This window comes from Coturnix japonica, chromosome W (assembly GCF_054131305.1).
Source record: "Coturnix japonica strain WE chromosome W, WE-NBRP24, whole genome shotgun sequence".
Classification (NCBI taxonomy): Eukaryota; Metazoa; Chordata; class Aves; order Galliformes; family Phasianidae; genus Coturnix; species Coturnix japonica.
In genome coordinates, this window is record NC_140701.1 from 32,273,671 (window position 1) to 32,298,851 (window position 25,181).

General features: G+C 46.0%; 1 protein-coding gene and 1 long non-coding RNA gene across 2 annotated transcripts; both read left to right on the forward strand.

Annotated features, from left to right (window-relative positions):
* Positions 1–9,253: 9,253 nt before the first annotated feature.
* LOC146754711 (uncharacterized) lies at positions 9,254–14,526 on the forward strand. Its single transcript, XR_014939010.1, has 2 exons — positions 9,254–10,746; positions 13,913–14,526. It is a non-coding gene; the product is annotated as an uncharacterized LOC146754711 (long non-coding RNA).
* Positions 14,527–20,231: 5,705 nt separating this feature from the next.
* LOC146754712 (uncharacterized) lies at positions 20,232–24,127 on the forward strand. The gene is made up of 2 exons (XM_085527749.1): positions 20,232–20,368; positions 20,967–24,127. Exon 2 carries the CDS (start codon positions 21,070–21,072, stop codon positions 23,563–23,565), a length of 2,496 nt encoding a protein of 831 aa, XP_085383875.1. The 5' UTR covers positions 20,232–20,368; positions 20,967–21,069; the 3' UTR covers positions 23,566–24,127.
* Positions 24,128–25,181: the final 1,054 nt, after the last annotated feature.

Sequence of the window (25,181 nt, forward strand, 5' to 3'; positions counted from 1 at the left end):
AATTATATTATATTGTGTTATCTTGTATTTCGATATCATATTTAGTAAAATAAGTTTTTCCTCCTTAGATTGTCGCTGTTTTATCCCACTCCCCTTTTCCCCCTCCTTTCCGGGCCCCGGGGGGGGGGCCGTGGGGTGGCTTCCCCTGTCACGGGCATAGGTAAATCTAACTAACCCGTGACAGATTTTTTGGTGGAGAATGCGGGCATAGAGCTTTTTAGCTTTTAGAACGACTCTCTCTTTGCTCTTAAAGAGCTTCTTTACGGGAGTGTTGGGAGTGCTATCTTTCCGTAGCTGCTCACGGAGAACGTGACCTTGAAATACCAGACAAATTGTCAACATTAAGGGCTGCTGCACATTCTCAGCATTGCTATCTAACTTTTGTGTAGAAAACAAAGGGATTTCTTTCTCCCTTAGAGCAAAGCTACCTAGCTCTGATTTTACAGAGCCTGCCAGATATGAATCTACTCTTCATCCCAGTTGCTCTGTTTAAGGGATTGAAAGCAATAATGATCTTCTTAAAGTATTGGTCAACTATTAACACCATAATTTGGTGTTGTGGAATTGTGCAGGTATATAGCCTAATAAGGTGGATACTGATGGAGACACCTGCCTGGTACTTTTACGAGATGTGGTATGGTCAGAATTTTGGCATCTACACCCCAGATGGAATTGTGAATCTTACAAACACTTGCATCCCAGATGGAACAGGCAATTTTACAAATACTTGCATCCCAGATGGAACAGGCAATTTTACAAACAGCACCATGTTTAATTCATTGTACAGGCTAAAAAAACCCTTTTTATTTAGGTTGTACTCTCAGATTTCCACACGTCTTTCAATAACTGAGATAGGGTTCATACTTGCATTCATGTTATCACTATCAATGCATGCATATATGTTCCTATGCATTCGTTCTATGCGGAAGTCTCCTCCAGAACCAGAGAATGATGACTGGCAGGGAATATGGAAAGGTTTAGGAAAAGTCTTAGAAGCATGGGGACCCGCAGTGTCATGGGATTTCACTCTTGAACACCTAAGAGACCCTAAGAAATTAAGTGAGTATTTGGGTCAGAGATCTAAGGAGGTAAACCTTATGTGGGGTTTGGCTTATGCATACCGTGCTTTGTATCATACTATTCTGGAGAGAGAGAGATTCCGATCTGAGATTCAAGCCCAAGTTAATTCTGATCAGTCACAGGAGGCATCAGTAGCAATATCAGTTGCCCCTGTGGAAGGCAAGAAATGGAAACGGGTGTCCATGCGTCTAGAACGAAAAGAAGGAGAAGCACAGGGGGGGGCAGCAGAAGATCCAGGTGCCGGGCATGGAGCAGTACCGAAAAAAGCAAAGGCAAAAACCAAGAGGCATGAAGAAGAGACTGATGATGAGGAGGAAATCACCTATTGTCGACCTCTGAAGCTGACTGAAATCCAAGGCTCAAGAAAGGAGTTCACACGGCGTCAAGATGAAGGTATCCTTGCTTGGTTGCTTCGCTGCTGGGACAACGGGGCCAACAGCTTGTCTCTAGATGGTAATGAAGCTCGCCAACTAGGAAGCATTGCCCAAGATGCAGGTATTGACAGAGGGATTAGCAGATGTTCGGATGGAGCTGCCACTCTCTGGTTGCGGCTGTTAGAAGCCGTGAGAGAAAGGTACCCCTATAAGGATGCTTTGAAGCCTAAATTTGATAGTTGGAATACCGTCCAAAAAGGTATTCAGCGCCTGAGGGAATTGGCCATGGCGAAAATGTTGTACAGCCCTGATCCAAGCGAACTTGACCCTGAGAGAGTGAGGGCCGATCCTGACATGTGGCAGAAAATCAAAAGTACAGCAACAGAGAGAATTGCACAGTCATTGGTATCAGGATCTAAAGTGTTCGTGGACAGATGGCCCCGAGTTGTTGAGCTGATTATAATGCTTCAAACCACCGATCAGCAGCTCCCCCAACTGCATGCCGCAGTTTCTGCCATCTCATGGCTAGAAAACCGAGTAGATGAAATGTGCAAGAAATTGTTTCCATCAACTAATTGTAATGATCCCGTAATAGTATCAGAAACAACTGATGAAGGTCAATCCTCGTACGGGCCACCAGGTCTAATGAAGGATCTGATCAAACTAGTCCAGTCCTACTCCCCACCTGCATCATCAAAAGTCTCAGCTGTTAAACGCACACGCTTCCCAGCTCGAGTAAAGAACAACAGTACGATTGCACCGCGTGTTTCCATGTGGCGCTACCTACGTAACCGTGGAGAAGACATGAGGAAGTGGCATGATCAGCCTACTTCTGCACTTCGAGCACGGGTGAAAGAACTACTAGACATACCAACCACCAGTGGAGTTGCTCCAGTCATCACAGGTAACCAATAGAGGGGCCCTGCCCTCAGTCAGGGGAGGGAAAGGGATAATAGAGTTTATTGGACTGTGTGGATTCGATGGCCTGGCACATCAGAACCACAGGAATATAAGGCACTGGTGGATACCGGTGCACAGTGCACCCTAATGCCCTCCAGTCATGAAGGGACAGAATCAATCCATATTTCTGGAGTGACTGGGGGCTCTCAAGAATTGACTGTTCTGGAGGCTGAAATAAGCCTCACTGGCAAAGACTGGCAAAAACATCCTATTGTGCCTGGCCCAGGGGCTCCATGTATACTGGGTATTGATTACCTCAGAAGGGGGCATTTCAAGGATCCTAAGGGGTATCGATGGGCCTTTGGGATAGCTGCTGTAGACATGGACAACATTAAGCAGCTGTCTGTTTTGCCTGGCCTGTCAGAGGACCCGTCTGTTGTGGGGCTGCTACGAGTAAAAGAGCAGCAGGTACCGATTGCTACAAAGACAGTGCACAGACGGCAGTATCGCACCAACAGGGATTCCTTGCTCCCCATTCATGATTTGATTCGCCAGTTGGAGAATCAGGGAGTGATCAGTAAAACTCACTCACCTTTTCACAGTCCCATATGGCCAGTGCGTAAAGCCAGTGGAGAATGGAGGCTGACAGTAGACTACCGTGGCCTGAATGAGGTCACACCCCCATTGAGCGCTGCTGTGCCGGACATGTTGGAACTCCAGTACGAGCTGGGGTCAAAAGCAGCCAAAGGTATGCCACCATTGACATTGCCAATGCCTTCTTTTCTATTCCACTGGCCGCAGAATGCAAGCCACAGTTTGCCTTCACCTGGAGGGGCATTCAGTATACTTGGAACCGTTTGCCCCAGGGGTGGAAACACAGCCCAACCATTTGCCATGGGTTGGTCCAAACTGTACTGGAACAGGGTGGTGCTCCTGAACACCTGCAGTACATTGATGACATTGTTGTGTGGGGCGATACAGCAGAAGAAGTTTTCACAAAAGGAGAGCAGATAATCCAAATTCTTCTACAAGCCGGCTTTGCTATTAAGCGAAGCAAAGTAAAAGGACCTGCCCAGGAAATTCAGTTCTTAGGTATAAAGTGGCAGGATGGACGTCGTCACATCCCAGCAGATGTGATCGACAAAATCACTGCCATGCCTCCACCAACTAGCAAGAAAGAGACACAATCTTTCCTGGGTGCAGTGGGCTTTTGGAGGATGCACATTCCAAACTACAGCCTCATTGTAAGCCCCCTTTATCAGGTAACGCGGAAGAAGAATGATTTTGCATGGGGCCCTGAGCAGCAGCAGGCTTTTGAACAGATTAAACAAGAGATAGCCCGTGCTGTAGCCCTGGGGCCAGTACGGACTGGACAGGATGTAAAGAACATCCTCTACACTGCTGCTGGAGAGAAAGGCCCCACTTGGAGTTTGTGGCAAAGAGCCTCAGGAGAGACCCGAGGCCGACCCCTGGGATTCTGCAGTCGATCATATAAGGGGTCTGAAGAGTGCTACACTCCAACTGAGAAGGAGATCTTAGCCGCGTATGAGGGGGTTCGGGCTGCTTCCGAAGTAGTTGGGACTGAAACACAGCTCCTTTTGGCACCTCGACTGCCAGTGCTGAACTGGATGTTCAAAGGACAGGTTCCCTCCACCCATCATGCTACCGATGTCACCTGGAGCAAGTGGATTACGCTGATTACACAGCGAGCGCGAATGGGAAACCTCAATCGTCCAGGGATCCTAGAAGTGATCATGGACTGGCCTGAAGATAAAAGGTTTGGAACATCACCAGCAGAAGAGGTATCATGTGCTAAAGAGGCCCCACCATACAACGAATTACCAGAAAATGAAAAGAAATATGCCCTATTCACTGACGGATCATGTCGCATTGTAGAGAAGCATCGCAAATGGAAAGCTGCTGTGTGGAGCCCCAGACGACAGGTTGCAGAGGCCACTGAAGGTAAGGGAGAATCAAGTCAGTTTGCAGAGGTAAAAGCTGTCCAGCTGGCCTTAGATGTTGCGGAACGGGAGAGGTGGCCAATGCTGTATCTTTATACTGACTCATGGATGGTGGCAAATGCCTTATGGGGGTGGTTACAGCGGTGGGAACAAAATAACTGGCAACGGAGGGGAAAATCTGTTTGGGCCGCTGAACTATGGAAGGACATTGCTTCCCGAACAAAGAATATGGTTGTAAAGGTGCGTCATGTGGATGCACATGTGCCCAAAATTCGGGCTACTGAAGAACAACAAAACAACCATCAGGTAGATAAAGCTGCTAGAATTGAGGTGGCTCAAATCGACTTGGATTGGCAGAATAAGGGCGAATTATTTCTAGCTCGATGGGCTCATGAGACCTCAGGCCATCAAGGAAAAGACGCAACATATAAGTGGGCTAGAGACCGAGGGGTGGACTTAACCATGGACGCTATTGCGCAGATTATTCATGATTGTGAAACATGTGCCATAATTAAACAAGCCAGAAGGATGAAACCTCTCTGGGAGGAAGGGCGATGGCAAAAGTATAAATATGGGGAGGCGTGGCAGGTTGATTATATCACCTTGCCACGATCTCGCAGTGGTAAGTGTTATGTACTCACTATGGTAGAGGCAACCACTGGGTGGCTTGAAACATACGCAGTACCCCATGCAACTGCTCGAAACACCATATTAGGTCTTGAGAAACAAGTCCTGTGGCGACATGGCACCCCAGAAAGAATTGAATCTGATAATGGGACACATTTCAAAAATTCTCTTATAAATACTTGGGCCAAAGATCATGGCATTGAGTGGATTTATAATATTCCCTACCATGCACCAGCTTCTGGTAAAATTGAATGATATAATGGGTTGTTGAAAACTATGTTGAAAGCAATGGGTGGTGGAACATTTAAGCACTGGGAGAAGAATCTGGCAGAAGCCACTAGTCAATACTAGAGGATCTGTCAATCGTGATGGTCCTAATCAATCTAGCCCCCTACACACTGTAGAAGGAGATAAGGTCCCTGTTATACATGTAAAGAACATGTTGGGAAAAGCTGTTTGGGTCCTTCCAGCTTATGGAATGGGCAAACCTATCCGTGGAACTGTCTTTGCCCAGGGACCTGGGTGCACTTGGTGGGTAATGCAGAAGGATGGGGATGTTCAGTGTGTGCCACAAGGGAATTTGATGCTGGGGGAGTGCAGTCAATAATTTTATGTATCTATATATATATATATATGTTTGCATGTGTAGTGTATTTTAGTTATTATAGTTGTACATTTAGTTATGTTACATGCAATTCTACTATTTAGCTATCACAATTTTACATACGTGTATATATATGTATATATATGTATATATTAACCATGATGTAATAATGTAGAATAAGGGGTGGAATGTCATGGTTTTGTAATTTTGTAATTTTGCTATCAGTATTCCACATCATAACATCATGTCAAGTATGGATACTTCTATTGAATGTGAAGTCCACAGAAGAAGACTACATATTCCAGAGAACAACAGGGGTAACAATAAGTCACGGGACCAGGACTCTATATAATCTCGTTCCCAGGCTGGAGTGCTCTCCTTCTTCTCTCGTACTTCTCGGAGAGTGGGAAGCGTTCCAGCCGTGTCGCCTAGAGTTCACAGTAGGCCTCTCGGTTTTCGGAGACTCTCTCTCTCTCTGTTTCGTTCGATTTGTTAGCCTTAATTATATTATATTGTGTTATCTTGTATTTCGATATCATATTTAGTAAAATAAGTTTTTCCTCCTTAGATTGTCGCTGTTTTATCCCACTCCCCTTTTCCCCCTCCTTTCCGGGCCCCGGGGGGGGGGGCCGTGGGGTGGCTTCCCCTGTCACGGGCATAGGTAAATCTAAGTAACCCGTGACAGATGCATGGTTATATTTTAAAAATCCCAATTAGTTGGATGTAAGAGAGGTATCTATTCTATGATACAGGGTCATCTCTTTGCCTGGGATTCCTTTCCAGGTTTTGTCTTTGCAAATTAAGAAAAGCTAATTAATAGGCTAATAACATCATAACAAATCAGTACTAAAACATTAAAAGAGCTATTCCCGTAGATTCTAGCATTGATTACGTCAAATCCTCTTTAATACACATTTGATCTATTACTAAAATAGAAGAAGCACACAACATCCTAGCTAATGCCTTAAACTCGAATTCTTGAGACTGCATTGATAAAACACAAAATCACACACTATGTCAAACTATTACTAATATTATCTATAACACAGCAAGTTACAAAGCAATACCACTAAGTAAGAAACACACAATTACAATTACTATAAAGGCTGGATGCTATTTTCTGCCTTGAGATGAGGCCGAACATATCATGCTGGAGTATGTGGGATTCCCATAGCAGCATAAGCAGATGACTGTGTTCACCTGTATGTGCTGTGGCAAATACGTAAGAAGAGTGAGTATCTATCATTACATGTACGTATTTTAGATGGCCAAATTCAGGAACGTGAGTGACATCTGTCTGCCAGAGTTGAAGAGGGGCTGTGTCACGTGGATTTGTCCCAATTTGAGGCAAAGGGGCAATTTCCTGGCAGTCTGGGCATGTTAAAATAATGTTACGGGCTTGATCCACTGTCAGTTGGAATTGTTTTTGTAAGGCTCTCCTGTTATGATGGAAAATTTGATGGGAGAGTCGTGCTTGCTCAAATAATTGAGGGGTAGCAAAAGCGACTGTGGCTTGATCAGCCTTACGGTTGCCCTCAGTTAAAGAACCAGGCAATGTAGTATGCGATCGAATGCGCATAATAAAATAAGGAAGAGTACGGTGAGAGACATAATGCAAGACTTGCTTGAGCTATACAAACAAAACCTGGTTATTAACTTCCTTAAGAAAGGATTCTTCAATCCGTTGAATGATACCTGTAACATACAAAGAGTCAGTTATTATATTAAGCTTTTGTTCTGAAAAAATTTGATAAGCTCGAGCTACTGCAGCGAGTTCTGCAACTTGAGGTGATCCATCAACAACATGTACGTCTAACTGCCATCGTGTAGCAGTTGCACACCAGAGAACCACTGCTTGGTGTGTCTCACTGGAGCCATCTGTAAATACAGTAACAGCATTAGGTATTGGAACATGTGAAAGTAAAGCATTAGTAGCAAGGGGGATATCAGTCAAATTATGTAGCCGGTATTCAGTCATAAACACGGTGTACTGCGTATAAGAGAGGATCATTCGTAACACAATTTTCCAGTCATGAGGGGTCATAGCATAACTGTCACCGTTTGCAACCAAAAGATTGTATGTAAAGGCTGACTGAATTCCGTATGTTCTCACTGACTTCCATAGCTCCTTCACTGCCTCATAAGGCAGGGAGTCCCAACGGGGGACCTGATTCGGCTGATACAACACAGAAAAGGTTTGCAACGTGTAAGCATCACCCCTTAATATTGCTTCTTTTCTGCACTGCTCTAAGACACCACAGTACGCTGTAGGGAAAATTGTCATTCCTGCTCCCTTCAAAGTATCATTAGGAGGAAATGCGTCCGATTCGCTTTCTGGATCTACTAGACCGGGGTCACAACGATCCCCTGGTTTCGGTCCATCCGTGTCTTTAACCACGTTACACGCGAGCTGCAGAGACGCAGCCGCGCACGACGAAGGGGGGGCGGAGGGCGGAAGCGCGGAGAACGTCGTGGGCGGAGCAGAGGGCGGGGGCGCGACGAACGACGTAGGCGGACCGAAGGGCGGGGGCGCCGTAGAGGGCGACAACGCGGCGAGCGACGTGGGCGGGGCGGAAGGCGGCTGCTGGCTGGTAACGGCTGCTTGTGTTGGAGCGCGGCCGCTGTTCTTTCTTGCTCTGGGCTGGACGTTTCCCGACCGGCGTCGGCAGGTGACGGTGTTGTGTTTGTCCGAGCGGCAGTTCTGGCACCATACACCGGCGGCTTGGCAATTACGTCGCAAATGTCCCTTAACTCCACACCGGAAACATTTAAAATAGGTGCTTGGGCCTGAATTGGTTACCGCAGACGCTTGTAAGGGTGCAAGAGCTGCTAACACTTGATTCTGTAAAGCCTCAGCCTGTGCTTTTAATCCTGTCCCTAACTCTTTAATAGCCTCGACTAAGAAAACTTGAGCTCCTGTGGGCACACTCGATAATCTGTCTTACGCCTCCTCTGTTGTCCAATTACTCCCCAAAGTATTTAGAATGCCGCGAGCTGTAGCATTACAGTTTTGAAGTGCACACTGTTTTAGCATTATTTCCGTCATGTACTCCGGTACTCCAGGCATCTCTATGGCTCCAGCTACCTTATCTATAAACGCTCCAAAATCCTCATTTCTTCCCTGCTGGATTCCCATATAAGACGGCAGCCCATCTGGTGCCTTGATCTTACCCATAGCCTACCTGTCCAGATACACTGACTCCCTACATTTAACTGGTCCTAATAAAGCCTGTGCCCCCGTCCGGATGAAAGGACCCACCCCTAAAAGTTCTTCAACGGTTACATTCTACAAGGGATTTCCCGGTTGCCTAACTATCGCCGCGCTCTGTTGGCACATCTCTTCCCAATAAGCATTAAATAGCAGTTGGTGCTGCGAAAAAATCAACCTAGCTATAGCCCGACAATCAGATGGCAACAAAACCTGAGTACTCCAGATATAATCCAGCTGGCTCACTTTTTACTCCAAACTGACTAACCGTAGACTGCAATTGTGACAACAATTTCCAGTCTAAAGCACTGATAGTAGCCTGTATCCCGCCTGCAGGATTAGGCGAATACACCACCGGCAGCACCATCTGTTGCACAGCTTCCAATGCCTCACCGTCTCCCGCCTCTAAACAAGCCCGCGCCAGCGCAGACCAAGCCCCCCCCCCCCCGCTCCCGCGCGACGGCCTCCGCCAAGGCACTCTGTGCCCCAGGGAGCGGCTCATTGCAAAGGGGGGTCGAGGGGGCCGGCTGTAGCACCATGGTCGATGCAGGCGGCTCGTCTGATGCAGACGTGCCGGGAGGCGGAGACGGGGCACTCGGCTACGTAGCCACCGGCAACGCAGGCTCGGCGGCCAGCGGCAGCTTTACGGTGGACACAGCAGGGGGCATTGGGCAATCTGACCATTCATTATAATTCTTATTCCTCCCCTGCACAGCGCTAGCTTGCTCTGCCGCTTCCTTTTCTGCCTGATATTGCAGCAAATCATTATAGACCACACGCCACCACTTCCTGCATTTCTTAGCCATCTTCTCCTCATCTATCATTCCCTGAAAAATTGCATCTCCAAATTTACGCCATTCAGCAAGATCATGCACTAAATGCGGATTCTGAAATAACCCTTTAGCATACCCATACGCTAATAACTTGGGGAGTTCCTTTTGCAAGTCTATCCCCTTAACCTGACGCTTTTTTTTCAAAAAGCAAGAAAACAATTCATAAGCCGCTTGCCTTCCCATACCTATTTATCAGCGCGCTGTTGCAGTCTTAAGGACGTCGGCGGCCCGTATCGGCTAGGCCCTTCTATAAGGTCACCTAGAGCACCTGCACCTTCTTTTCCTGGCGCATGCTATCCCCGCTGCTTAAGGATCCGAACACCTTCGCCGCTCCGATCCTTCCTGGTAGATCATGTCGAGGGTCACCATTTGTTGGAGACGGCAGGAGAAAAGCAAATGACTACACCTGTCATTGACATATGATCAGCTAATCTCGTTTATTGCTTGGCTGCGTGTACATTTATAATGCGGATAATTAGCTCATACATAGTGCAAAAGCGGAGCTCATCATTGGTTCCCAATTACATACCATCCCCAAGTATCTTTGCAACTTGTAGTTATCGTCCTGATAGTTACTCCCTTGCTGAGTTCACAAAATCATGGCTAGTTTCTCCCCATCACAGGGCATCCTGTTGTTCTTGCTGTCCTTGCAGGTGGTACGGCTGCTTGTTTAGCTGCACTGTTTTTAAGACCCTTCTCAGCTAACCAGCTGTCAATAACACTCTCTACACAAAACTATGAACAACTGTTACCCCAACTCACGTCTCCATTTCAGCCATCTCAGAAGTAATGTACAGACTGAATGAAGTGGAAGAGTGGTCTCTATTGGTTAATCGAGATGAACCCGTAGTAGTATCAGAAATGATTGATGAAGGTCAGAAAGAGCTCATCAATCTAATGAAAATCCAGATCCAATTAATTAAAGGTGATGAGCCCTCCTCTTCACCTGTATCATCAAAAAATCTCAGCTATTAGATGCACGTGTTTTCCAGCTCAAGCAAGGAACAACAGTAAGATTGCACTGCATGTTTCTTTGTGGCGTTACCTATGTGACCACGGAGAAGACACGAAGAAGTGGCACGACCAGCCTACTCCTGTACTATGAGCATGGGTGAGAGAACTACAAAACAGACCAGTACAGCTGCTCCAGTTACCACAGGTAATAAGGACTGAGGCCCTGCCCTCAGTCAGGGGAGGGAAAGGGATAATAGAGTTTATTGGACTGTGTGGATTTGATGGTCTGGCATATCAGAACCACAGAAATATAAGGCACTGGTGGATACCGGTGCACAGTGCACTCTAATGCCTTTGAGTCATGAAGGGACAGAATCAATCCATATTTCTGGAGTGACTGGGGGCTCTCAAGAATTGACTGTTTTGGAGGCCTAAATAAGCCTCTCTGGTAAAGACTGGCAAAAACATCCTATTGTGACTGGCCCAGGAGCTCCATGCATACTTGGTATTGATTACCACAGAAGAGGGCATTTCAAGGATCTTAAGGGGTATCGATGGGCCTTTGGGATAGCTTCTGTAGATATGGACAACATTAAGCAGCTGTCTGTTTTGCCTGGCCTGTCAGAGGACCTGTCTGTTGTGGGGCAGCTACGAGTAAAAGAGCAGCAGGTACCAATTGCTACAAAGACAGTGCACAGAGGACAGTACCACACCAAGAGGGATTTGTTGCTCCCCATTCATGAGAAGATTAGCCAGCTGGAGAATCAGGGAGTGATCAGCAAAACTTACCTTTTAACAGCCCTACATGGCCAGTGCATAAAGCCAGTGGAGAATGGAGGCTGACAGTAGATTACCGTGGCCTGAATGAGATCACACCCCCACTGAGTGCTGCTGTGCCAGACATGTTAGAAGTCCAGTACAAGCTGGAGTCAAAAGCAGCCAAATGGTATGCTTCCACTGACATTGCTAACGCCTTCTCCATTCCTTTGGCTGCCGAATGTAGGCCACAGTTTGCCTTCACCTGGAGGGGCATTCAGTATACTTGGAACCATATTAGCTTTCAACCCTATAATCACTGTTACCGATTTCCACGCATTCACAGTCTTTTTTAACATAGAGAGCTACACCACCGCCTTTCCTACCTAGCCTATCTCTTTTGAAATGTTGGTAGCCCTCAATCACAGCACTCCAGCTGTGGGAGTCATTCTACCACGTTTCTGTGACGGCAACTATATCAAAACTTTCTGATCACACAATGGCCTCCAGCTCCTCTTGTTTATTACCCATGCTGCGTGCATTAGTGTAAAGGCACCTGAGCTTGGCCTCCTTGCGATCAGCAGCAGCCCTAATATCCTCGTGACCACTTTCAGGTGTTTCCACAGCCACCAGCTTCACACCAGCCCTCGTGTTTTTCCTGCAAGGGGGTGAGTTGCCCTCCTCCTTCACCAAGGGCCAAGACCTCGGCGGCTTAGAAGCACACCCCTCTCCTGCAAGCACAGGGACATTGCATACAGTCTCCATATTGGTGGCCCCAGCTACACCCCCACCCCACTTAGAACCTAATTTAAAGCCCTCTGGATGAACTTACCCAACTCCCGTCTTAAGACCCCTTTTGACCGGTGGGAGAAGCCACTCCTATAAGTCGCCAACTTAACTAGGTTGTTGTGAGCTTCTTCTATTTTAGTAGTAGATCGAATGTGAATTAAACAGGAATTGATATTACCAATTCTGGAATCTACGCGAATAGTTCTTTTGATGTATTAGTAATGCGTGGTTATGATGCTATTAGCCTATAAATTCGTTTGTTTTTTTTTTAATTTGCAAAGACGAAACCTGGAAAGGAATCCCAGGCAAAGGGATGACCCTGTACTATAGATTAACTTTCTTTCATCCTACTAATTAGTATCTTTAAAATATGACCATGCATCACTTGAGACAAAGGCGCACACTAAGAGAGCTAACCTTGATAGTTTATTCTGTTTTCCAAGCAAGTGTTCCACTTGGGCTCTGTATCACGCACTGGCCACACGGATATGATGTACAAATGGAAAATACCCTTCAGACCCTGAGAGGAATAAAATCAGAAGAGAATCTGTGTTGGGTGTGAGAGGAAAAGTGCACTTTGAAGCAGGGGATGCTTTCCTGGCACTCCCTATTGCATTCACCGCAAACACGTTTGGCACATTTGCCCACTAACACTGATTCTATCTGACATGCAACTTCATAAAGTTGTACAATCATTAATCATCTATTAGTTCAAAAGCATGGTTGTGAGCACCCTAAAAGCATTTGCTGCACATATTTTAGTGAGCATTCACAATCACTATATCAGAGTATATTGAAGTTGAAAGCTTTTTTCTAATCGGTTACAGATTAAAACAGATTGGGTCCCTTAGGGATTTATTTCCAGGTTGCTGAATGTTACTGATTTTCCGAAAACTGGGTTTTCTCTTGATGGGGAGCTTTGGGACAAAATTGGTACAAAACTCTGGGAGACTTCTATTGCTCAAGACAGAATGGCTGCTAAACTTTTGTCTGTTTGGCAGTAAATAATGGAAGGGCTTAAACAAATTTGACAAGTCTTCTTTCTTCTGACTGTTCCCTATTGCCCTCTCTCCCACCCTTGCCGCTGCTCCTTGGTACTGTTGGAAATATCCAAATAATTTATCAGGAAAGTATCTCTGATAAAGCAGATTTAATTCACAATTGCACTGGTGGGCGTCCAGAAAGCAGGAGTGCACGTAGAAAACTATGTTAACTCTTTTATGCCCTATTACCCGATGCTTATCTCTTTCTGCCCTGGTTCCTCATTGGCTGAATACTTCAGGTTCACAATCTTCTCGACATTTGACTATGTATATGAGTATTGGATCAACATAAATCGTGACTTAACTAAACATATGTTGCCAATTAGTAAAACTTCTTACATATACTCATTTAACACTAGGCCATTGTTTCCTGGACATTTGGCACCTTTGAATAGAGATATGCTTGGGAGAAATAATGTAGAGGAGTATCTGTTGCATTCCTCCCAATTAAAAGGTAGGACAGTTTGACCTTATGTAGGGGCCCTGAGTCATCCCTTTATTGCTGAGGGCCTCTTAGCAAAACAAAATAGTCTATACAAATCTATACAAATGTTATAATTCTGTAGCTATTGATTATTCTAACTTAACTACTAAACATGTATAAATATAGGAATTTTACCTAAAGAACAAGTGATGGAGACTATTAAAGATCCATCTCCACTGGAAAAAGGGAATCTTGGAAAGAATTGTTAGTACCAATAAATGACATTAGATGGCAGCAGGGGCCATGAAATACTCATCATGTTAGTATTGAATGCAGTAACAACATTTTATTTCCCACAGTACGAAAAACAGGCCCTGTCTGAATTCGACACGCGGCTCAGGGCCTCCCCTCCCCCTCGTGCTGCTCTCCTACGTTCCGCCCCCAACGCTGGCCGCGCCGCTCCGGCCCTCTGCCCCGCCCACGTCGCTCGCCGTGACACCGCCTCCCTACGTCGCGTCTACGTTGTCTGTTGCTGCATCTCTGCAGCCTGTCTGTAACTTGATTAGACAGGGGCGGACCGGAACCAGAGGAACTTTTTGATCCTGGTCCAGTAGATCCGGAGGACAAGCCGATCATTTTCCCTCATGATGATAATTTGAAGGATGCAGGAAAGAAGGTTTTTTTCTACAGCCTACCCTGGTGTTGCAATACAAGAAGGATTTTACAGAGCAGCAGCTATGGATCAAGATAAGGACTTCACAAAGCAGCAGCTGCAGAGCAGAATAAACAGCATGAGAACCAAGGACACCCCTAGGAAAAGAATGGATGGCTCGCGGCTTTGAAGGGGGGTTTTAGGGTTGTTATTGCAGTAGCTTTCCTCCAATTAAGTGTGTGTGATTTTTGAACACCCTCGTCTATCTGCTATAAAAGTACGGCTTTTTGGGCAATAAAGTGGAAGCTTGTTTATCACTCATACTGAGTCGGCTACTTGCTTCCCCGCATCAAACTTGGCAGTTTTTCTCCACCCGCAAGTGGCACCTGAACAGGGACCCTTGAAACCAAGAAGTGCGGAGGGGACAAGCACCAGCTAGCAGCAAGCCAGAGGGCAAAGTTGTCTGGATCTACCAGCATAGACTGACCAAGAGGGGTCTGCACAGTCCTGAGTGCTACCAGTGTAGATAGATACAGAGCTGCAACTCGCGGTGGGACGTGGTGAAGATAGATGCGGATAAAAGGTTAAAACGCCCTCACCTTATTACAGTGTTTTTTAGAAAAGCAGGGAGTTGAAGGGGTTAAGCATGTACCAGGGCTTATAGCCTTTGGGGCTGCAAAGGGGTTTTTTAAGAATGCTGAATCATATTTTGAGGTAGATGAATGGAGGAGTTTTGGGGACTGTTTATGCAATTTAGTAATTGATGATGATAAGACAGTAAAGAAACTGATGAAGCCATGGCGGGAGGTTATAAATAGTTTGAAAAAGTATAAGGTAGAACAGCAAGTAGCAGCGGTAGCCATGCAACAGTTAGGTGGACAGCCATGGGACTCTGTTATCTCGGAAAATAAGGAACATAAGCACTTGTGAGGCTTGGGTCCTACGTGGAGGCTGATTATAAATATATTGAAGAATATGCAAGCTGAGCGGCAGGTCGCTGCTGCTACAGTACAAGCCCTCTCCGGACCCAGTGCTCGGCCAAGGCCAGAATTTGATTCCCTGTTACCAGGAGTCTCGTACTCCATTTGCTCATCAGCCTCACAAGTTAGGGCTGCTGCAGAAGCCCCGAATACTCCCCCTACTTTGACCTCTTACACGTCCCCGGCAGGGCCGGTGGCAGCAAGTGAGGAAGATATGGTAGAGGGGGGTGAGGGGTATGCAGAGCAGCAAGAAGAAGCTCCTGAGAGTGCAAGCAATTTGGATGATGGATAATTTTTGGTCAGGACGGTATCTCTGATAAAAGCAGTTTTTATTCGCGACTGCAATGGCAGGCGCCCTGATAGCAGAAGCACACCTATGGACATGATGTTACAGTTTTTATACCTTGTCTCCCATATGTTTTCCCCTCCCCCTTCCCCTTTGGTTGGGTATTCCAGGTTACAATTTTACCCGAGGTTTGCATTTGTTAATTACATTCTGAAATTTGTTAATTCTTGTGCCAGTCAGTCGCCATCCTGCTGTTTTTGTTTCCAAGATGTCTCGGTACTCTTATCGTATTGATATGTTGATTCCCTTCAAAGCTTCTTCCATTCTGTCCTAGAGGTCTTTGTTAAACAAAGAGCCCGTGTGTGTGTGTGTGTGTGTGTGTGTGTGTGTGTGTGTGTGTGATTCCAGTCCTTCCCGATATCTCTTCAGGCACATCCTTAGGTATGTCACGACTTATATATTTTTACAGTGTGTACAACAAAACACTAAAACATACATTGTTGCTAGTTCATATTGTTAATTATTTTAACTTCTCCTCTTTGGATCCTTTATTACTCAGGTCTTATTTGTCCAGCACTGAAAATCAGTAGTTCTATTTCAGACAGCTGGACAGACAGGAGCTGCAGTCTTTGTACCTATGACTTCTACCTAATAGCTACAAATCTTCACTTATATAATGAGACATTGAAATAAAATATTTTTATCTTATTCTAAATGCAGAAACAACATTTGATTCCCACAATCCCCCCTTTTCTTCTTTATACACTGTTGATTTCTGCAAGTTTTGCTTTTTCTTTAAGGCATTATCTTGTAGACCTCTTCCTCTTCATCACTTCCTTCATTACCCGTCTCCTCTAATATCATCATTTTATCTGAGTATGGTGGTGGTTCCACTGGTGTTTGTTTTAATAATGCTGTCTCAATTGATCTCTGTACCAATCCCCTTACATGGGCTATAATACAGCATCCTATGGCCACCAGGACTCCTGCTACTGTAATCAAAGAAGTAAATATAGAAACAATCATCCCTTTTCATTTACCAAACCACGAGTCCATCCATCTAGTGATAGAGGTATCTGTTCCTGAATTTTCTGCCAATTCATTCGCAAGGGTAGTAAGTCCCTGCAGTGCATACATTATTGTGCCATCTGGAGCTGTGTTATTGGGGATGAAGGTACAACAGTGGGTTCCCAACATTACACACACACACCCCTTTTCAGCTAGCATCATGTCTAGAGCAATCCTATTTTCCCAGGCCATCCTACTCGTGGCATCTAGCTGTTCTGAAATTCCCTTAATTGCACTTTTTGTATCATTTATAAATCGCTGTTGATTATAATAGATGTAGTTAATCCAGTCTACATTCTTGTTGATCGTCACCCGCCAAAACAGTGACTCAAATCCTGCAGCATTTTGATTTCTTGCCTTAAGTTTATCAGGGACACCTCTAGGTACCTCGATTTAATCTCTATATATATTTCATCATCAAATGATACCCCTAAACTCCTTTTGGTTCTTCCAGAATTTTTCATATTCCTTTTTCAAATGCCAGGGTGAATGGTATAACTAATTGAACAAGTGCACAGGTGCCTCCCCAGTTAGATGGTAGGGTGGACCATAAAACCTTTCCCCCACAGTACCACCAGAGATCTGCCCTGGACATTCCCAGTCTTGAATAATTTCCTGATGAATCCTCCGTAACATTCAAGACCTCACTGCACAAGCAAAAGTTTCCCATAGGCCTGGTAGCCTTCACACCCTACCGTGAGAGGCAAGCTGTATGGTTACCTACCGCTGTAGAGACTGCAGGAGGGATCTTGACATCTGTATCAGGCACTGGAGGAGACAAGGGGGATAGAGATCTGCAGTCTCTGTTTCCCCAGGCAGTTTTCTCTTGGTACAGGGCAATCATGCATCGCATTCCCTTTGGGTCCTTGGTCCATCCCAGCAGAATGGGCACCGCCTGAGCTATGAGCCATCCGGATGCACAAGCATAGCAATTGCTATGGTTGAGACTCTGGACAGTATACTTAAACCATTCTACCCAGGCATTAATGTCCCCATATCCTGTTTTGATTTCAAATGTTTATCTAAGATCTTTTATCTCCTTAGCTGTCACAATTGCAGGGTTTTTAGGAAGATTTTCTAACCCCCTTTTTAAGCTCTTCCCTATCCTGGACAATTTGGATATTTTGGATACATACCCCTCTGGCATATGTAGTCTTCTTCTGTGTCATGGTTTTGTAATTTTGTAATTTTGCTATCAGTATTCCACATCATAACATCATGTCAAGTATGGATACTTCTGTTGAATGTGCAGTCCACAGAAGAAGACTACATATCCCAGAGAACAACAGGAGTAACAATAAGTCACGGGACCAGGACTCTATATAATCTCGTTCCCAGGCTGGAGTGCCCTCCTTCTTCTCTCGAACTTCTCGGAGAGTGGGAAGCATTCCAGCCGTGTCGCCTAGAGTTCACAGTAGGCCTCTCGGTTTTCGGAGACTCTCTCTCTCTGTTTCGTTCGATTTGTTAGCCTTAATTATATTATATTGTGTTATCTTGTATTTCGATATCATATTTAGTAAAATAAGTTTTTCCTCCTTAGATTGTTGCTGTTTTATCCCGCTCCCCTTTTCCCCCTCCTTTCCGGGCCCCGGGGGGGGGCGTGGGGTGGTTTCCCCTGTCACGGGCATAGGTAAATCTAAGTAACCCGTGACAGATTTTTTGGTGGAGAATGCGGGCATAGAGCTTTTTAGCTTTTAGAACAACTCTCTCTTTGCTCTTAAAGAGCTTTGTTACGGGAGTGTTGGGAGTGTTATCTTTCCGTAGCTGCTCACGGAGAACGTGACCTTGAAATACCAGACAAATTGTCAACATTAAGGGCTGCTGCACATTCTCAGCATTGCTATCTAACTTTTGTGTAGAAAACAAAGGGATTTCTTTCTCCCTTAGAGCAAAGCTAGCTAGCTCTGACTTTTACAGAGCCTGCCAGCTATGAATCCACTCTTCATCCCAGTTGCTCTGTTTAAGGGATTGAAAGCAATTATGATCTTCTTAAAGTATTGGTCAACTATTAACACCATAATTTGGTGTTGTGGAATTGTGCAGATATATAGCCTAATAAGGTGGATACTGATGGAGACACCTGCCTGGTACTTTTACGAGATGTGGTATGGTCAGAATTTTGGCATCTACACCCCAGATGGAATTGTGAATCTTACAAACACTTGCATCCCAGATGGAACAGGCAATTTTACAGATACTTGCATCCCAGATGGATCAGGCAATTTTACAAACAGCACCATGTTTAATTCATTGTACAGGCTAAAAAAACCCTTTTTATTTAGGTTGTACTCTCAGATTTCCACACGCTTTTCAATAACTGAGATAGGGTTCATATTTGCATTCATGTTATCACTATCAATGCATGCATATATGTTCCTATGCATTCGTTCTATGCGGAAGTCTCCTCCAGAACCAGAGGATGATGACTGGCAGGGAATATGGAAAGGTTTAGGAAAAGTCTTAGAAGCATGGGGACCCGCAGTGTCATGGGATTTCACTCTTGAACACCTAAGGGACCCTAAGAAATTAAGTGAGCATTTGGGTCAGAGATCTAAGGAGGTAAACCTTATGTGGGGTTTGGCTTATGCATACCGTGCTTTGTATCATACTATTCTGGAGAGAGAGAGTTTCCGATCTGAGATTCAAGCCCAAGTTAATTCTGATCAGTCACAGGAGGCATCAGTAGCAATATCAGTTGCCCCTGTGGAAGGCAAGAAATGGAAACGGGTGTCCATGCGTCTAGAACGAAAAGAAGGAGAAGCACAGGGGGGGGCAGCAGAAGACCCAGGTGCCGGGCATGGAGCAGTACCGAAAAAAGCAAAGGCAAAAACCAAGAGGCATGATGAAAAGACTGATGATGAGGAGGAAATCACCTATTGTCGACCTCTGAAGCTGACTGAAATCCAAGGCTCAAGAAAGGAGTTCACACGGCGTCAAGATGAAGGTATCCTTGCTTGGTTGCTTCGCTGCTGGGACAACGGGGCCAACAGCTTGTCTCTAGATGGTAATGAAGCTCGCCAACTAGGAAGCATTGCCCAAGATGCAGGTATCGACAGAGGGATTAGCAGATGTTCGGATGGAGCTGCCACTCTCTGGTTGCGGCTGTTAGAAGCCGTGAGAGAAAGGTACCCCTATAAGGATGCTTTGAAGCCTAAATTTGATTGTTGGAATACCGTCCAAAAAGGTATTCAGCGCCTGAGGGAATTGGCCATGGCGAAAATGTTGTACAGCCCTGATCCAAGCGAACTTGACCCTGAGAGAGTGAGGGCCGATCCTGACATGTGGCAGAAAATCACAAGTACAGCACCAGAGAGAATTGCACAGTCATTGGTATCAGGATCTAAAGGATTCGTGGACAGATGGCCCCGAGTTGTTGAGCTGATTATAATGCTTCAAACCACCGATCAGCAGCTCCCCCAACTGCATGCCGCAGTTTCTGCCATCTCACGGCTAGAAAACCGAGTAGATGAAATGTGCAAGAAATTGTTTCCATCAACTAATTGTAATGATCCCGTAATAGTATCAGAAACAACTGATGAAGGTCAATCCTCGTACGGGCCACCAGGTCTAATGAAGGATCTGATCAAACTAGTCCAGTCCTACTCCCCACCTGCATCATCAAAAGTCTCAGCTGTTAAACGCACACGCTTCCCAGCTCGAGCAAAGAACAACAGTACGATTGCACCGCGTGTTTCCATGTGGCGCTACCTACGTGACCGTGGAGAAGACATGAGGAAGTGGCATGATCAGCCTACTTCTGCACTACGAGCACGGGTGAAAGAACTACTAGACATACCAACCACCAGTGGAGTTGCTCCAGTCATCACAGGTAACCAATAGAGGGGCCCTGCCCTCAGTCAGGGGAGGGAAAGGGATAATAGAGTTTATTGGACTGTGTGGATTCGATGGCCTGGCACATCAGAACCACAGGAATATAAGGCGCTGGTGGATACCGGTGCACAGTGCACCCTAATGCCCTCCAGTCATGAAGGGACAGAATCAATCCATATTTCTGGAGTGACGGGGGGCTCTCAAGAATTGACTGTGCTGGAGGCTGAAATAAGCCTCACTGGCAAAGACTGGCAAAAACATCCTATTGTGACTGGCCCAGGGGCTCCATGTATACTGGGTATTGATTACCTCAGAAGGGGGCATTTCAAGGATCCTAAGGGGTATCGATGGGCCTTTGGGATAGCTGCTGTAGACATGGACAACATTAAGCAGCTGTCTGTTTTGCCTGGCCTGTCAGAGGACCCGTCTGTTGTGGGGCTGCTACGAGTAAAAGAGCAGCAGGTACCGATTGCTACAAAGACAGTGCACAGACGGCAGTATCGCACCAACAGGGATTCCTTGCTCCCCATTCATGATTTGATTCGCCAGTTGGAGAATCAGGGAGTGATCAGTAAAACTCACTCACCTTTTCACAGTCCCATATGGCCAGTGCGTAAAGCCAGTGGAGAATGGAGGCTGACAGTAGACTACCGTGGCCTGAATGAGGTCACACCCCCATTGAGCGCTGCTGTGCCGGACATGTTGGAACTCCAGTACGAGCTGGAGTCAAAAGCAGCCAAATGGTATGCCACCATTGACATTGCCAATGCCTTCTTTTCTATTCCTTTGGCTGCAGAATGCAAGCCACAGTTTGCCTTCACCTGGAGGGGCATTCAGTATACTTGGAACCGTTTGCCCCAGGGGTGGAAACACAGCCCAACCATTTGCCATGGGTTGGTCCAAACTGTACTGGAACAGGGTGGTGCTCCTGAACACCTGCAGTACATTGATGACATTGTTGTGTGGGGCGATACAGCAGAAGAAGTTTTCACAAAAGGAGAGCAGATAATCCGGATTCTTCTACAAGCTGGCTTTGCTATTAAGCGAAGCAAAGTAAAAGGACCTGCCCAGGAAATTCAGTTCTTAGGTATAAAGTGGCAGGATGGACGTCGTCACATCCCAGCAGATGTGATCGACAAAATCACTGCCATGTCTCCACCAACTAGCAAGAAAGAGACACAATCTTTCCTGGGTGCAGTGGGCTTTTGGAGGATGCACATTCCAAACTACAGCCTCATTGTAAGCCCCCTTTATCAGGTAACGCGGAAGAAGAATGATTTTGCATGGGGCCCTGAGCAGCAGCAGGCTTTTGAACAGATTAAACAAGAGATAGCCCGTGCTGTAGCCCTGGGGCCAGTACGGACTGGACAGGATGTAAAGAACATCCTCTATACTGCTGCTGGAGAGAAAGGCCCCACTTGGAGTTTGTGGCAAAGAGCCTCAGGAGAGACCCGAGGCCGACCCTTGGGATTCTGGAGTCGATCATATAAGGGGTCTGAAGAGTGCTACACTCCAACTGAGAAGGAGATCTTAGCCGCGTACGAGGGGGTTCGGGCTGCTTCCGAAGTAGTTGGGACTGAAACACAGCTCCTTTTGGCACCTCGACTGCCAGTGCTGAACTGGATGTTCAAAGGACAGGTTCCCTCCACCCATCATGCTACCGATGTCACCTGGAGCAAGTGGATTACGCTGATTACACAGCGAGCGCGAATGGGAAACCTCAATCGTCCAGGAATCCTAGAGGTAATCATGGACTGGCCTGAAGATAAAAAGTTTGGAACATCACCAGCAGAAGAGGTATCACGTGCTAAAGAGGCCCCACCATACAACGAATTACCAGAAAATGAAAAGAAATATGCCCTATTCACTGACGGATCATGTCGCATTGTAGGGAAGCATTGCAAATGGAAAGCTGCTGTGTGGAGCCCCACACGACAGGTTGCAGAGGCCACTGAAGGTAAGGGAGAATCAAGTCAGTTTGCAGAGGTAAAAGCTGTCCAGCTGGCCTTAGATGTTGCTGAACGGGAGAGGTGGCCAATGCTGTATCTTTATACTGACTCATGGATGGTGGCAAATGCCTTATGGGGGTGGTTACAGCGGTGGGAACAAAATAACTGGCAACGGAGGGGAAAATCTGTTTGGGCCGCTGAACTATGGAAGGACATTGCTTCCCGAACAAAGAATATGGTTGTAAAGGTGCGTCATGTGGATGCGCATGTGCCCAAAATTCGGGCTACTGAAGAACAACAAAACAACCATCAGGTAGATAAAGCTGCTAGAATTGAGGTGGCTCAAATCGACTTGGATTGGCAGAATAAGGGCGAATTATTTCTAGCTCGATGGGCTCATGAGACCTCAGGCCATCAAGGAAGAGACGCAACATATAAGTGGGCCAGAGACCGAGGGGTGGACTTAACCATGGACGCTATTGCGCAGATTATTCATGATTGTGAAACATGTGCCATAATTAAACAAGCCAGAAGGATGAAACCTCTCTGGGAGGAAGGGCGATGGCAAAAGTATAAATATGGGGAGGCGTGGCAGGTTGATTATATCACCTTGCCACGATCTCGCAGTGGTAAGTGTTATGTACTCACTATGGTAGAGGCAACCACTGGGTGGCTTGAAACATACGCAGTACCCCATGCAACTGCTCGAAACACCATATTAGGTCTTGAGAAACAAGTCCTGTGGCGACATGGCACCCCAGAAAGAATTGAATCTGATAATGGGACACATTTCAAAAATTCTCTTATAAATACTTGGGCCAAAGATCATGGCATTGAGTGGATTTATCATATTCCCTACCATGCACCAGCTTCTGGTAAAATTGAACGATATAATGGGTTGTTGAAAACTATGTTGAAAGCAATGGGTGGTGGAACATTTAAGCACTGGGAGAAGAATCTGGCAGAAGCCACTTGGTTGGTCAATACTAGAGGATCTGTCAATCGTGATGGTCCTAGTCAATCTAGCCCCCTACACACTGTAGAAGGAGATAAGGTCCCTGTTGTACATGTAAAGAACATGTTGGGAAAAGCTGTTTGGGTCCTTCCAGCTTCTGGAAAGGGCAAACCTATCCGTGGAACTGTCTTTGCCCAGGGACCTGGGTGCACTTGGTGGGTAATGCAGAAGGATGGGGATGTTCAATGTGTGCCACAAGGGAATTTGATGCTGGGGGAGTGCAGTCAATAATTTTATGTATCTATATATATATATATATGTTTGCATGTGTAGTGTATTTTAGTTATTATAGTTGTACATTTAGTTATGTTACATGCAATTCTACTATTTAGCTATCACAATTTTACATACGTGTATATATATGTATGTATATGTTTATATTAACCATGATGTAATAATGTAGAATAAGGGGTGGAATGTCATGGTTTTGTAATTTTGTAATTTTGCTATCAGTATTCCACATCATAACATCATGTCAAGTATGGATACTTCTGTTGAATGTGCAGTCCACAGAAGAAGACTACATATCCCAGAGAACAACAGGAGTAACAATAAGTCACGGGACCAGGACTCTATATAATCTCGTTCCCAGGCTGGAGTGCCCTCCTTCTTCTCTCGAACTTCTCGGAGAGTGGGAAGCATTCCAGCCGTGTCGCCTAGAGTTCACAGTAGGCCTCTCGGTTTTCGGAGACTCTCTCTCTCTGTTTCGTTCGATTTGTTAGCCTTAATTATATTATATTGTGTTATCTTGTATTTCGATATCATATTTAGTAAAATAAGTTTTTCCTCCTTAGATTGTTGCTGTTTTATCCCGCTCCCCTTTTCCCCCTCCTTTCCGGGCCCCGGGGGGGGGCGTGGGGTGGTTTCCCCTGTCACGGGCATAGGTAAATCTAAGTAACCCGTGACATTCTGTGAACTGCACATTCTGTAAAATTATCCATGCTTTACATGATGGTATGATGTGGAATACTGATAGCAAAACTACAAAATCATGACACATGCCTCTCCATATTTATACTTTTGCCATCGCCCTTCCCCCCAGAAATTTTTCATCCTCTTGGCTTGTTTAATTATGGCGCTTGTTTCACAGTCATGAATAACCTGAGCAATAGCATCCATAGCTAAGTCCACCCCTCGGTCTCTGGCCCACTTATATGTTGCATCCCTTCCTTGATGACCTGAAGTCTCGTGGGCCCACCGAGCTAGGAATAATTCACCCTTGTTCTGCCAGTCCAAGTCTATTTGAACCACCTCAATTTTGGCAGCTCGATCGACCTGATGGTTATTTTTCTGTTCTTCAGTAGCCTTACTTTTAGGCACGTGAGCATCTACATGGTGCACCTTTACAACAGTGTTCCTTATTCGGGCAGCAATGTCTTTCCACAGTTCAGCAGCCCAAACAGGTTTACCCTTTTGTTGCCAGTTGTTTTGTTCCCACTGCTGCAACCACCCCCATAAGGCATTTGCCATCATCCATGAATCAGTATAAAGATGAAGTATTGGACACCTCTCCTGTTCAGCCACATCTAAGGCCAGCCTCTCATGCCGTACGGCCGGGCCTCCAGCTGGCCAGACCGTGAGCAGCGTGGCCTCCTGCCCCGCAGCCATAGCGGTGGACGCCCGCTCAGCCCGGAAGCGCACCGACCCCTTCCAGATACAGAACAGACCCACCGGGAGAGCTGAGACCGGTGTCATCCACTCGGGGCTGCGCTGCTCTGCTACCGGCTGCCCTGGCTGGGCTCGGGGAGGGGACTCGCTCTGACCGGAGTTTGTTACACTCGAACTGGAGGATATCGCACACGGACTGGAGGGCGTCACATTCGGACTGGAGAGCGTCGTGCCCAGAC